At 40.9% G+C, this 15,880-nt stretch overlaps 1 protein-coding gene across 1 annotated transcript in view; it reads right to left on the bottom strand.

Annotated features, from left to right (window-relative positions):
- The window catches only part of CAPG (capping actin protein, gelsolin like), an 18,609-nt gene extending 2,729 nt beyond the window's left edge, over positions 1-15,880 (bottom strand). The window contains exons 1-9 of the mRNA XM_088449869.1: positions 15,727-15,880; positions 14,701-14,805; positions 14,497-14,526; positions 12,384-12,553; positions 9,977-10,131; positions 8,867-9,031; positions 6,267-6,416; positions 2,510-2,605; positions 1,958-2,084 (exon numbers count right to left, since the gene is read on the bottom strand). Of these exons, the coding sequence (XP_088305995.1) occupies positions 1,958-2,084; positions 2,510-2,605; positions 6,267-6,416; positions 8,867-9,031; positions 9,977-10,131; positions 12,384-12,553; positions 14,497-14,519 (886 nt within the window). The 5' untranslated portion in view covers positions 14,520-14,526; positions 14,701-14,805; positions 15,727-15,880. The remainder of the gene's footprint in view (positions 1-1,957; positions 2,085-2,509; positions 2,606-6,266; positions 6,417-8,866; positions 9,032-9,976; positions 10,132-12,383; positions 12,554-14,496; positions 14,527-14,700; positions 14,806-15,726) is intronic.

The following is a 15,880-nucleotide window of genomic DNA, read 5'->3' as shown; positions in this document are numbered from 1 at the left end:
GCCAGAAAAAAGCCATTACTTAGTGATAAAGATAAGACACAATTTGAGTTTGCCAAAAGGCGTGTGGGCAACTCTCCACATCTATGGAGGAAGGTGCTCTGGTCAGCTGAGGCTAATATTTAACTTTTCGGCCACCAAGGAAAACGCTATGTCTGGCGCAAACCCAACACATCCCATCACCCCAAGAACACCATCCAAAAAGTGAAACGTGGTGGTAGCATCATGCTGTGGGAATGTTTTTCAGCAGCAGGGACTGGGAAACTGATTCGAGTCGAGGGAAAGATGGATGGTGCTAAATACACTGATATTCTTGAGCAAAACCTGTTTCAGTCTGCCTGTGATTTCAGACTGGGACGGAGGTTCACCTTCCAGCAGGACAATGACCCGAAGCATACTGCTAAAGCAACACTCGAGTGGTTTAAGGGAAACATTTAAATGTGTTGGAATGGCCTAGTCAAAGCCCAGATCTCAATCCAATTGAGAATCTGTGGTCAGACATGCAGATTGCTGTTCACAAGCGGAAACCATCCAACATGAAGGAGCTGGAGCAGTTTTGCCTTGAGGAATGGGCAAAAATCCCAGGGGCAAGATGTGGCAAGCTCATAGAGACTTATCCAAAGCAACTTGCAGCTGTAATTGCCGCAAAAAGTGGCTCGACACGCTGAAGTTTTCTGTTATGTTGTCCTAAATGTTGTTTGATTCACAATATAAAAAAAACACAACTTCAAAGTTGTAGGCATGTTCTGTAAATGAAATGATGCACACCTTCAAACAATCCATTTTAATTCCAGGTTGTGAGGCAACAAAACATGAAAAATGCAAAGGGGGGGTGAATACTTTTGCAAGGCACTGTATATATAATGTTGTGTTATCTTTAGCATACAGTATCTACCCATGTGTTAGGAAAATTGACAGCAGCTTCCATTCCCAGTACATGCCATCAAACCCCAGCATTATATGGTATCTACTGCATTTGATGTACTATATCGAGGTAGATATCTCTGTAATCGCAATTTAAGCAACTTTGAAAGAGGCTTGATAGTAGGTGCCAGACAGACGTCACTTCATATCCAAAATGAACATGAAATTTTCACATGCAAAAATTGCACAGCTACACCGCATCATGGAAGACGTCCAGCATGAGTATACTGTGGCCGACTGCAAAATCTGGATGACCGTTGACGGTGGTGCCTGGCACGCATTGTAACATGTGACCGGCTTGTGACTGCCACAGATAAAAGTAAAATACGTACAATGCTGGGGCCACAAGTAATCAAAGCGTTCAAACAGTGTAACGTTCCCTTTCTTCTATGGCAGGGGTATTCAACATTACAGTTGTCCAGCTGCTGTGGAACTACACATCCCAGCATGCCCTGCCATAGTTTTGCTATTAGGGCATGCTAAAACTGTGGCAAGGCATGCTGGGATGAATAGTTCCACGGCTGCTAAAGGCCTGCATGTGGAATACATCAGGTACACAGTACATCAGAGAGCTTGTGGAGGTTATGTTCTGTTGCTGCTGTAATTCGATCGTGTTCCTAGACAGGTGTCTTAGTTTTTCTGGCACATAAGTGTACATTGCCCTGTGCTAGGCCTTTTCTATGTTTGATCTAGATCAAGGGAAAATACAGCTGCTACAATAAATAAATGAAACTATTATTAATCTCCTCTGATACAAATAACAACCACCGCCCTCCTGTCTCAGGCCATAAGGTACTCTCATAAGTTAGTCGATTAGGCTAAATGAATGGAAATGGCAGTGTTTGGGTCCATTAACACTACCGATTCCAATCAGAGTCCGATGGATCATGATAGCTGGTAAATGTAATGGGATGGCGACCGTATATTATCATCTATGTGACCACAAGCCTTAAAGTTGACTATTACGGCTAATACATCAATGTGTTGTGGGTTTTGTTTTTTTTGTTTTTTGTTTTTTTTTTCGTTTTTTTTTCACCTTTCCAAACATAAATCTTCCTATCTGTGTCCAGGATAAAGCAGTCGTCTGATAGCAATTGCTCCTTGCGGTAGATTCCTCCGTCCCCGACCCGAGATACCTGCATCTGTCCGCTAGCATTTGACACCTGCAGGAATGGAGAAGGCATATGAAGAGTTTGCAGATTTGTAAAGTACTTCTACAGAGCCGAGCCTAGCCAATTAGCTGCCCTAGGCAAGATTTTGTCTGGAGCCTCCTATCAGATGATCTCATATGAAATACATAATATATATAAAATTTTTATATATATATATACACACGCACACACACACACACACACACACACACACAGTGGGTGCATAAGCTCATTCTGACCTGACCGCTTTGCCGCCCTATCGGAGCCAAGCAGTAGCGACGGAGAGCCGGTAGTTGCCGTGCCCGGCTGGCAGCACCATCACTATGTCACAGCCAGCCGCTGCAGAGAGGTGCAATGCCCCTAAGGCATTCCAGATGCTCTAGGCATTTGCTTTGAATGCATATGCCTAGGGCCGCCTCTTTTCTTCTATTACATACCTGATAGAGAACAGCTCCCCTTGTATGTATTTTATCTGCTTCCATGTCATCCTCCGGACAGCCTTCTCTTAGAGTCTCTGGCCTCTTCCCCAGAATCTGTAAGTTACACAAAGAATTAAGCCGGGTACACACTAGAACAGTTTTCCTATTGATACAATAAATGGCTCAGTTTGTCTGCCAATATCGGTGCTACACACTAATCGATGTTTTTTGCAATACACAGGCAGCCAGCGTTCACAACAGTGAATTTGCATATATACACCCACAAGGATGAAGATATAATAAAAATCAGTAGAAATGGGGTCAGTTTATCGCGAATGCCTACACGCTACACAATGTCATGACATTGTGACCAGGAAAGTATCTCCGGTGCTGAGAAGGGCACTTTATAAATGAAAATGTCATGGTGACAATTCCGCTATGCAAAACTAGTCCCTTGCTCTCCATAAATGGGAGCTGAGCAGTATAGGACTGTTAATAGTAGGGTCAGTATATAAGTCGCAAAGGGATGACCCAACAAAATCTAGATAAACAATAATCAAATGATTTATTGGCCTTGAGAAGGCCATAAGGGAGAAATGCGCATTGGCACATCCGCTGTGCATATATGTTTATGACATTTGTAGAGACTCGCCACTGTCATGATATTAAATGTATGAACTGTTCAAAGTTATTGTGCAGCTCTTTTAATTGAAGCAGGGACCGCCAGAAAATAACCAGCTAATGCGCACTGTAGTGGAGATGTACTAAGCCTTGGAGAGTGATAAAATTCCAACCAATCAGCTCCTGTCATGTTACAGGCTGTGTTTGAAAAAATGACAGGAGCTGATTGGTTGGTACTTTATCTCTCTTCAAGGCTTAGTACATCTCCCCCCGTGGGAGCTTAATAGTCCGTGTGTACCCAGACTGACACACATGTAGTGCGCACCCCTGGGGGTCCCTAGCCTAAACCCCCCTTCCCCCGGGATTCCGGCGTCGGGATGTACACTGCTGTGGATATTCCAGTGCCGGTGTTCTGGCCGGATAGTGGCTTTCCAGCGTCGGGATTTTGTCGGCCTGGATGCTGGCTGTAGGTATCATAACTACATCCCGCTAATACCACTAACAGCAAATCTGTATAAGTTTTGACTGACACCTTTATTATTAGGAGGAGGGCAATTCCATATCGTGGTACAGAGCAGATCGTTGTAACTGAGGATACATTTTTATCTATGCAGGGCAGACTGATTGAAAGCCATATACCCTGCTGATCTCAACAGTTGCTAACCACCAAAAAAATAAACTGTCCAATTATATAAGTGAATTCACAATCATACAAAATCAAACGCCCACACCATGGCAGATTGTGTAATACCATACTGGTGAATTATATAGTGGGGGAGATGTACTAAGCTCTGGAAAGTGATGAACTACCAGCCACTCAGCTCCTGTCATGTTACAGGCTGGGTTACATTCTGCATTACTATTATGAGTTGTTCAATACTCTGATTATTTAGAGCCTATAACATCATTCATTACATAAGAGACAAATAATCTATAAAATTTGTTATTTCTCTTATTGTATTTACGTAATTAGAGGAACAATATTAAACATCAGCTAAGAACAGACAATCGATTGAGCCTAAAGTAATTACACAATATTTAGTCACTGGAATGTAAATGTATCCAATCTAGGTACAGTGTATAACTGCTTCTGAAATTGCAACTAATGTAACTAATGCAAGCTGACAGCAATGCATGAGGAATAAGTGACTGTCAGACTTTGAAATCAGGCTCTCATAATAGCTCAGAGAACAGTGAGATATGATATACGTAAGTTATTTTTCCAATACAAGGATTTAAAAGGTAAAAGACCCAAACACAGCAGATATTATATTAAATTCACAATATTCAAACTATTCACTTCTTATTTTAAATTTTAACATTTTTGCCAAGAGTTATAAAAAAATGGATATCACATCAATATATGTTATGTAAATAAATATTAAAAGTTATGTTTTAAGATATCTTATGAAACCCACAATACATCAATAGAATATTCTTGTTACAACTGCTGGAGTGCACCGATTATTTCATTCTTTTTCATATGTAATTATGGTTTAATGAGTTTGGTGGCACCATACACCACAGCCTAAATATTGGAAGGTGTATAAGACATAAATACAAACAAATAATGATGAATATGACATAAACAATTACACGTCATAAGACTCATAACTAATATCACCAAAGCATTTTTGCAGAGAGGAAACAGAAGTTGTTGGGGTTTTTTTCTTTTGGCATAAGCAAACACTAATTAATATTTTTTATGTGCAGGCAAATTCTTCGTATTTCGGTTTAGATAATATACATTTTAAATTAATAATTGAATACTACTGTTTCACATACTGTTTATACGAATCAATGTCTTATTTATAATTCTTTGCTCATTGTGATATTTTCTGTCAATTATTCTGCTAATTAAAGAGCTTTAAAAAAAATGCTAATTATCAGGGGCCGTCCAATATTGCTGCATTATTTTGCTTTGTGGGTCTGATATTTTAGAAATATTATATGTTTTACAGAATAAATTGCCACTTTAATATGTTCAGATTCATGGCTACTTTTACATTGTTGTGTGGGTAAATCTAGCTGCAGTGCTGTGTCAGTGTGCGCTTTTTGTTACGTGTTGTATTCTTGTATACTCATGTCCAGTGTATATTTTATATTGGATGGAACCCCAAAATGGTAAAGGCACCCTAAATTGTCTATGTGCAGAAAAATTGGTTCTAGCTCAGAAGACAGCATATGTTAGATATAGGATTCTGCTGACCTTGTACTCTTTCTATCCCTGCCTTACCCATCCCAATTTTTCTTCTGTACCCCTTAATTAATTTTTAAAATAAAGATATAAGATTATGCTACTGCTCTGTGTAGGAACGTAGCAAGTTACATCTCTTTGCCAGATCTCTCTACTTTCAGGATTCCAGCCCTTGGCCACATCCCATACTTGCTCACCTCTGGGGGCAGCCAGATCGGTACTGCGGGGGGTAGGGGAGAAGCTAAAGTGGGCAGAGCCCAGGGTGTGGTGATGCAATCATGTGAGGTGGGCCCCACCCCACACTAGATAATGCCAGTATTGTAAAGCGGTATTGTAAGGCAGGGGCGTATTAAGAGAGGAGTGGGCCAGTGTTCATTGCCCATCCGGGGCCTCCTCCTCTCTTTTCCCGGCACCCATTACAGATACTCCCCTGGGCGGGCCAAGGTGACGCAATTCACCTCAAATCGCATCATCGGCTGCCTGTACCGTCCACTAAACTCGGGAAGTGAGCGGCCGCACCCCTGGTAGCAACCAGCATCAGGAGACTTGGCTTCTTTATGGGCGCCTGGGAGCAAGACTTGATTTTTGGGAGCCTCCCGGCCGTTCTGAGAGGGAAGACAGGTATGCCACATCCTCATTAACAAAATACAAAATTGTGAACCCGTGATATGTTCCACAAGCTATCGTACTGTATTATTTAATTATCACACAAAAATAAAACAGACCGAGATCTGAAGAGAGAAAACGGATTACGGAGAAGAGAAGACAAACAATGGTACCTCAATGTTATCTCTGCAAGCAGATATAGGGAATATTCTAGTTTATGTACATTTATCCCTTAATGATTACATTATGAAAATGCAGGACAGAAAAATACCTTTAAAAATAGCATACCGTTAAGGAGAAACCCTTTGACTGACTAGTCTTAAACCAGCACATTAAATCTTTTTACTTTACCTGGATCATTTCCTCTGGCTCCTCCCCCTCTTGTATAATTTCAACCTTTGCAGCTCCTCGCCGTTCACTGTCTCGTATCTGATAGGCCAGATCCCGTGCACGATTCCTCTCCATCATGTTTGCGTTAGACCCCGACCAGACATAGATAAACTGGGGTGGACAGTGGGAAGGAATAAGCTCAATTCAGTAACTGTGGTATGAGCTACACAGAAACATTACAGAGAAATAGTAAAAGAATACTCCACCATTACAGTCCAGGTTTTAGGGATACCCATGCTTAAGCCCAGATGGTTAAATCAAATTGACTGAGGTACTAATTAAGTCACCTGTGCTCAAGCATAGATATCCTTAAAACCTGGACTGTATCTGAGGTTTGTGAAACTCTATCCTTAGTAAATTGGGAAGATTCCTGTTTTAGAAATGATGCTCAGCTGAATGCGAATCTCTCTACTATGGCACTGCTTGGGCACAGCTGATACAACAGATGAGATATGCTTCATTTTTTATTTTTTCTGGTCTCAGAGGTTCCCTGAAGACCAGACTGGACTGAAAAACATGTAACATGCCCTGAGGCAATACTTATTGTTCAGTCAGTGATGCAAACTGACCACCGTGTCTACATGCCATCTGATATTTCAGTCTAATGGAGAATTGGATCCCTAATTCATTGTCTAAAAAGTCCTCACACGCTCATGGCCCTCTAACAGCACATGTTTTCCCACATAATCAGCCTGGGGTGTTAATTACTGACCATATCATCCTTGAAGATACTGTTTCAGGTGTAATTCTGTGGCGGGTGATGGAAAAAATGTACACGCCATGTTATAGCCAAAGGTGTGACTTTGTTTTCACACTTGCTGGTTCCATCTGTCATATGTACTCAAGATGTGACAGGAGGCCCCTGGGTGGACGCCACAGATGTCCCTGTTGTTATTCTGGCTCTGCTTAATCACATTACTACCCAGCTGGAGTCGTTTCTTGCCATTCCTAATCATACTATCATGGTGTAAGTGTAGGTAACATGAGTTTCAAAAATTGTAGACAATAGGGTTGAAGTAATTCATTTGCCCAAGCATGTGAGGGGGGCTAGTTGCCATTTTAATGGCGTTGAACCGGTGGCAAATGGCAGGCGAACTTGCCCCGCCTCGTGGCCTAATCTCGCCCTGGACTTGCTGAATTTTGAACGCCGCCCTATGGAGCTGTGAACAAAAATCAGCAAGTACGGAGCTTGCGGATGCAAAATGATCGACCCCAATGAGTTTAGTTAATGTATGGCACAAACGAAGATCCTACATATAATTTTTTGGAGCGAGCATCGTACACATACAGCAGAGAGAATGTACTGATAACATAGAGCACCCTCTGCAAAATGGATAGTCAAGTCTGTAGGAGCTCATCAAATACCTAGATATTGTGCAGTTTGGTAATCAACTCTATAGGTTAAACATATTGGGCGAGGAACACTCATTATCAGTAGGGATTAAAATAACAGGTTTTTGGTCCCGCAAATAACCAAGATTATAAACAATCAATCAGCGGGCTTGGCAGGGGGTTCCATGTATTATACGGTGTTCCATAGCAGTACATGTGGCTCTCATTCTCTGATAGGCTGGAAACGCGTTGTGTGGTGTGCTCATCACAGCGCATTTTGCTACCAGCCTATCAACAACTGAGATCCTTCTCATCATGTAAACCAGCTTTTAGAGAAACATCTGGAAATGGACCTCTTGACCCTCAATCCCACTGTGTGTCTAAGGTAAGTGAAATATGAGGATGGGGGGCGTGATGGAAAGCAGGTAGATGTTGAAGGGAGCAATGAGAAATAACAGAGTAGGACAAGCCTCTAACCAAAAACAGTGCATTAATATTTTGTTGTGAACCAATTACAATATCATATTTAGTAATGTAATTTTTTCTTTTATCCCTTTACTCACAATCCCCAAATTCCCATAATATAATCACCGTAGTCCTGAAATAACAAAATGATTTTGGTATTGGAATCCCTAATTATGAGGGAAGAACATTGAAGAGGAGGGAAGGGTATGAAAAGGGCAAAGAAAAAAAGTTACCTTACACAGAGCTCAATAGAAGACCAAGCGAGAGGCTTCAGTAGCACAAGAAAGAGAAGTGAATAAGAATGAGATAAGGTGATGTCATAGCTTGTAGCGGAGGAACTCAGCACGGTAACAAGTGGCAATAGTCCAACAGGGAAAGGTTAAGGGACCATCATTATTTTTTGCACTGGAAGAGCAGAGGAAAGGGTCATTTTAACCTATACCTAGAAAAGAAGGAAAGAAAAGAGCAGTTGAGAACAGGAGAGGTCCAAGTCATTAATCTAGCAGCTGGGCGGAATGCAGAATTAGAGGATGCAACCATTAAAGATCATTGTGACAGCTTTAGTAACACAGAGGGGTCAATTTACTAAAAATCAGGTTTTTAGAAGTGGAGTTGTTGCCCATAGCAACCAATTAGTTTCTACTTATTTATCTAGCACCTACTAGAACATAATAGCTAGATTCTGATTGGTTGCTATAGGCAACAGCTCCGCTTCTAAAAACCCACACTTTAGAAAATATACCCCAGAGTGTCCATAATATTACCTTTCCTGTGTCCAAGATGAAACAGTCCCCAGTATTGAAACTTGTCCAAGACAAGTCCGCCTCAATTGCCCGGATTTGTTTCCGTCCCCTCACATGGTAAAGATGGTGGGCAGGAGCCACTGGGTCCTTCTCTGCGTGTTGAAAGCCTGAGGAGACCCCTCCGTCCTATGACATAAGGGGTAAGAGGAAATTAATGCACTGTGACAGAATGAACTATTAACCTAGTCTACACTTACACCATTCCACACGTTACTTATAACCTGCACTGCTTAAATTGTTTATAAAGTAATGGGGGAGGTTTATCAAAGCTTGGAGAGAGATAAAGTGGAGAGAGATAAAGTACCAACCAATCAGTGTCTAAGGGGTATATTTACTAAACAGAGTTTTTAAAAGTAGAGATGTTGCCCATAGCAACCAATCAGATTCTAGCTATTATCATCTAAAAGGTTAAAATGTTAAGTAGAATATGATAGGTTGCTATGGGCAACATCTCCACTTCTAAAAACTCAGACTTTAGTAAATATACTCCTGTCATTGTACAGGCTGTGTTTGAAAAATGACAGTTAGGAGCTGATTGGTTAGGAAATGACAGTTAGGAGCTGATTGGTTGGTACTTTATCTCACTCCAAGCTTTGATAAATATCAAATCTTGGATATAATTATTTATACATTAGGATAAAAGGATTTCCTTTATCAGATAAATGTACTTCTCCGAGTACATATTGTACAGTTTGGCCATATGTGAACAAACTTAACATAGATCCATCAGGTAGTAGACCAGGTATGTACAGCCTAAATTATATTATTGAATAATGATTGTATATTCCTGGTGTATATCTGGGTGCAAGCTGTGCAGTGCATACAGGTCCACATTACTCTTGCCCACAGCACTGACAGAACTCAACTACTCAAAATCTCGACAGAACAATGACGAAGCTGTAGTAATGTGACTTTACGCATGTTCACGGTGTCCGCATTATAACTTTAAACATGAAGCTTAAAGCATCCAAACGCTGCAAAGATGGAAAGAATTGCCAACACTACTACTAATCTATCACCTCTACCATTTTGTTTACTAACCTAACCTTTGTGACAATGGATTTCACTCACCAAATAGGTGACTCCACGGGGGAATAAAGCCATGAACTCCGCACTCTCGTGTCCTTGCGTCTCACGGTTCTGGGTGGGTTTTTCACCCATGTGCATATGTAGTTGAGAACTGTAAATGGCTCCGGCAGCCCTCTCATCCACAGAAGTTCCATTCCCTGTGTGTGGAGGGGAGAACTGACAGTAAGTTATAGGCTGCAGTAAATCTGGTCCCCCCCCAACTCACCGGATTGGCTGCTTTCTTTTGTTGTAAAACCAATGACTGCATATCTCCCAGCAGCCCGACTAATGGGTAATTCCTGCACTGACTCCCATATTTAGAATAGTATCTATGCTGTATTACATATTACACGTGTGCTTTTATGTATAGTAAACAGACTTTTAGAACACAGGTTTTCCAGGTTTCCTCACAGAATCACAAGTGAAATAATTAGCTCCACCTGTGGATCTTTTAAAATGTGTCAATGAGTAATGAAAACACCTGTGCACCTGCTGGGTGACCTGGGAAATGTTTCAGTGAGTAATGAATACACCTGTGCTCCTGCTAGGTGACCTGGAAAATGTGTCATTGAGTAATGAGTACACCTGTGCTCCTGCTAGGTGACCTGGGAAATGTTTCAGTGAGTAATGAGTACACCTGTGCTCCTGCTGGGTGACCTGGAAAATGTGTCAGTGAGTAATGACTACACCTGTGCTCCTGATGGGTGACCTGGAAAACGTGACCTGTGTGCTGTCCTGAGGACCGAGTTTAAGAACCACTATATTAGAATATCTTGATGACTGAGTGTTCTTGTGAAAGTAATAATTTGTTCTTAAGGGCCAGCTTGCTGGTTATTGATACTGCTGTGAGCCACTACTACCATTGTATTCTCCTCATGTGTCTTTGCCTAATTAAGAGACCACCATACTTTTCAATGGTCCCCTCTGGAAGATTCCTGAAGGGGAGGTCAACGTGGGAGGTGCTGGGATGTGGAGTCATAAAACCCCCACAAAATCCAGGAGGCTGGACTACTCACTTTTGGAGTGTAGGGGGGAGTTGGCAAGTTTGTAGACTTAAGGGGTCTAGCCTTGGATAGAGATAAAGTGAACAGGATAAAGTCCCAGCCAATCAGCTCCCAACTGCCATGTCACATGCTGTGTTTGTAAAATGACAGTTAGGAGCTGGTTGGCTGGTACCTTATCTCCGTCGAGTTTGTCTCCATCCAAGGCTTAGTAAATAGACCCCCATGTCCCCAATGTGATAACAGGTAGACTCTCGAATTTTGAGACGTCCTCCCACACTTTCAGTAAAGGAGACCAGCATCCGTGATCATGAGGATGCGGGACCATGATGATGTGAGTCGCTGTGAAACATGCTCCAGACCACCCACTTCCTTAGGGTCTTGTTTGACGCGATTCATAGCGAAACGTATTATCATGCTCCCACTGTCCACTACCACATAAAGAGCCATTGCTCAGCGTGGGGACGGGGATGCCATGTCCCCATGTGTTTCCCAATTCTACATCCAATCCGGGATCGCTCGCAGGGGCGTAGGTGAAATGAGGCAAGTATGAATAAAACACTTTTCCAGATGGTTTAGGGAATCCTAAAATGTAATGACTTGAATATAGAAACACTTACAGTAGCTGGATGAATGATTTGTATTTTACATAACAATCTTCCTTCATCAGTATAAGATTTGTGTCAATGTGGCCCGGCCCCACTGCACATTGCCAGATCACTAATGTCACTGGGAAAGTAAGGTAAGGTGGTCGAAATTCAGAAGTTTCCCAGACATTATGGGAGAGTAGGTGAGTATTCCCTAGTCAGGTGCACCATACAAACTCTAATGGAGAATACACACGGTCAGATTTGTGAGATGAACGATTGAACGATTTTTGACTGCATTAAAATGAATGGAATCGTCCAAGTCTGACTGCAAACACATCAGATGTCAGATATCGTTATCTGACCATCGGGAACGCGCATCGTTCATCGTCCATCGTTCAGGTATGTCAGATATGTCAGATTTTCCTTCAGATATGAACGACTGAACAATTTTTAAATCGTTATCGTTCATATCTGAAGGAAAAATCTGACCGTGTGTATGCACCATTAGAAACTGTTTCAGTGGGTATAGGCTCCATCCGCTAACAAATAAGTATTTGATGAAAATGGCTAGATCAAATAAAACACTCTGGTGTTTACGCAATTAAACTGTGTATCTGCCCTTGAATATACCAAGGTAAGTCTGGTGTAGTTTTCTTCATATGCATTATTTTGACAGTATGTGGTCAACATTGCTTGTGTATTTACATTGGACTATTAAACAGACTGCCCCAGTTCTGATTTACTTAACGACTTATGTGGACCTCTCTAGCTCGCCAAGGCTGCAGCATTCCCTAACTCTCAGCATTCCCTAATTCTCACCATTCCACACGTAGGTGCTATTGCCATCAGGCGAGTTGAGGATAAGGAGGTAGGTGTCTCCGGAGTGGAATACTCCATGGCTCTCGCTGGGGACAGGGATTAACTTCATCTTTTCAATGCGGAAAACATGCAACCCAGGATCTGTAATAGACTGGGGGAATCGCAGATCTCTATGGTTTAAGGGGGACAAAAAAAAAGTAGGCAATGTAGAAATGAAATAGGCAATATGACAATATGTACAATGACATGAGATAACACTATTTAAAGGTATCACCTGACGTGCCCTTTGAGGTACAATGATTTACTCACATATTAGTTTAGTTGAACTAACCCAGGAAATAGAGCACAGTCAGAGAGAACTATACAGTCTTAAGTTTCCTGCTCAACACAGCAAATGATTCAGAGGTTTTCTACTGCAAGCTACCATATGTCTGTAAACGTTCATCACACTAGCTGTCATAAGGTAGAAATCAGTCTATTAGCAATCATTTCTTGGGGCAGCTGATAATCATGGCTGCCCTAAGTCAGAAACATCTGAGAATGTAAAAAACATGCTAAAATACTTATTGATCACTCTTATATGTATTATTCACTAGTTCTACATGTCAGTATGTGCACCCAGCTGCCTGGGGTTTTCCCTACACATGAAATACTGGCAAATTAACTGTTCTCTGTAAATGAATAATGTTATGGAGAGGTCTTTGTATGATGTTAGATGGGGTATAAGCTCAACCACTGAAAATGCAAAGGAGTTGCTAATCAAAATTTGGATATTTAAGATTAAAAGGTACTGTAACTTCACTCAAAAGTAACTTGGCCTAATAAAAAGCCCTATGCTATGTGATGTAACATACCACCAGAATAACTCCAGATTAGTGAAATAGACTTTATGCCTGTCATCAGCTGTCCAAACTTCAGAACACACAATTGCAGTAACTATGGAAACAATCCATGTGATCTGCAATTTTTTGTTATCACGTCTACAAATCTCTGAAAGAAAAGTCAGTTATCTGTAACATATCTGTCAATTTCCAGCAACTTTTTTTCAGAGGTTTCAACAGCCAATTTCAGACGTAAATACTGCAAGTATCAAGTCAAGCAAAATAATGTTATACTAGCAAGTGGCCAACATAAAGATTTTAAGTAAGCATAGCCATTTTCTTTAAATGGAATTAACCTTTAATATTCAATCATATAACATAAAATAATTGATAACATCCATTAGTGGTCAGTGGCACAATTATGAACACCTGTGTTTTTGTTTGTGGGTCTATAAACACTAACGGGTCTATTTACTAAGCCTTGGATGGAGATACAGTCAATAGCGATAAGGTGCCAGCCAATCAGCTCCTAACTGTCATTTTTCAAACACAGCCTGGGACATGGCAGTTAGGAGCTGATTGGCTGGTACCTTACCTCTGTTACCTTTAGCTCCATCCAAGGCTTAGTACATAGACCCCTAAAGGAACGCGTAACATTACGCTTGTTAAATCTGTTTTTCTCCATCCTGTCTGAAAATATCTGGTTGGACAGGAAGGAGGTAAAACAGATTTACCAGACTGTTTAGTACTTTCGCCCCACAAAACTAAAGACATAGAGGTAGCAAAATAAAGACATACAATTTCTGCAATAGTAGAGACAGGATGTACAGTGTAACGAAAACCAGAAGGCTGGGTGGGTGGAGGAAATGGAAGAAACCACAGCGACTACTAGATTGCGGATTAGATGAATTGTAACTTAAAATTCAGCAATGCTATTTTGTAATATAAAAACAAATTAAGTTACATGGAATCACAAGTAACACATAAAGAAATTTTAAGATAAGACTTGTATAACAAGATATGTGGCCACTGCCTATTTATGAAAACCCTGTAAATTGCGTATTATTTATGTGCATATATACATATATATATATATATATATATATACACACACATTTTATATATATATATATATATATATATATATATATATATATATATATATATATATACATACACACACATTCATCTCATGCAGAATGTAATACTATTTACTATGAGTGATGTTGTGCAGCGTTTGGCTTATGTGAGACTGTGGTATCGGGTGACTGTCACACAAGCAGTGTCCTTACTTTGCACTGGGACCTCCGTACATCTTCCCTCTGTAAAAAGAATAAGGATATGTTGTTATTAGTAGTTTATAGTATGGGCGAGCTCACAATTTGTTTATGGCTTTGATAATTACACTGAATGCTTTGCAGGTTTAGTAAGTTATTACATTATGTAGAAATGCATCCTAGTGTCCCCCTTTTGCTTTCTGGCCTCCTGTTTCTTACCTCTTGTAGCCTTCTCTTGATGCTCTTCCTTGACTGTGAAGCTACCATTCACCACACCCTGCAGAACCTGGAAGACTGGCTTTTGATGTTAAAATCCTGTGGTCTCTGTGAGGTAGAAAGAAAAAAGAGAGAGGGAGGGCGGAGAGTGACTCACTGTATCATGTGCAAGAGACACAGAAAGGGAGAGAGCCCCAGCCTGCAGCACACATCAGGGAGGGGGGAATGAGACAGGTAATAGAATACTACCATCCAACTCTGAGTAGAGAGGACAAGGGCAGGAAAATAACAGTCTGCTTGAATTACTCCACAAACAAGATAAAAATAATTTGTGATAATGATTTTCAAAAATTCTGTCCGATTCTCTATAATTCAAAGCGGCAAGCTATGTGAGAGTTTGTATTTGACTGATGTGCAGGGCAGCACAGTAGCACCGTGGTTAGCATTCCTGCCTTTCCATAATACATTGATGCTATATAATAAATAAAGGTTAATGTATCACAGCTGTCATCTCATTCTCATCCCATCAGACATCCTCAGTGTGATGCGCTGTAATTTTCACATTAGGGGTATTTATCAAAGACTGGAGAGAGAGAATATTGTGAGAGATAAAGCATTAACCAATCAGCTTCTAACTTACATTTTACAAGCTGTGTTTGAAGAATGACAGTTAGGAGCTGATTGGTTAATACTTTTTCTCTCACAATTTTCTCTCTCATCAAGCTTTGATACATAGGCCCCAATGGGTATATTTGTTCATGACTACATCATTGTGAATTATGCCATGTTGTAAATGGTTACAAAATAAAATGCATTTGTCTATGTTTTTAGACTGAGAAATAAATAAATACTATGGTACTGACTGTGCAACCCAATTACTTGTGTGTGTTTTTATTGGGTGCAAATTAATTACCTGGCACTTCCACACATTTAATAATAGTTGGCACAGCTACAAGCCTCCTATCCTTCCCTTTGGGCTACATGGGCATGTGCAGTTTTACCCTTTCGGCAGTGATAAATATGTCTTACCCACACCACACTTATAGAGCTGATGGCAGCTGTTCCATCTACTAGGTTGCTAATAGTTCAAGGAATGCAGTTCTCCCGCCTGCCATCCAGGTTACTGTCTGTCGCTGTCTCTGATGGGGTTAATAGCTCCTGAACATTGCAGGTCCATGGCATG

This window comes from Taudactylus pleione, unplaced genomic scaffold (assembly GCF_031769625.1).
Source record: "Taudactylus pleione unplaced genomic scaffold, aTauple2 ptg000497l, whole genome shotgun sequence".
Classification (NCBI taxonomy): domain Eukaryota; kingdom Metazoa; phylum Chordata; class Amphibia; order Anura; family Myobatrachidae; genus Taudactylus; species Taudactylus pleione.
This window is presented reverse-complemented; position numbering and strand designations above follow the sequence as displayed.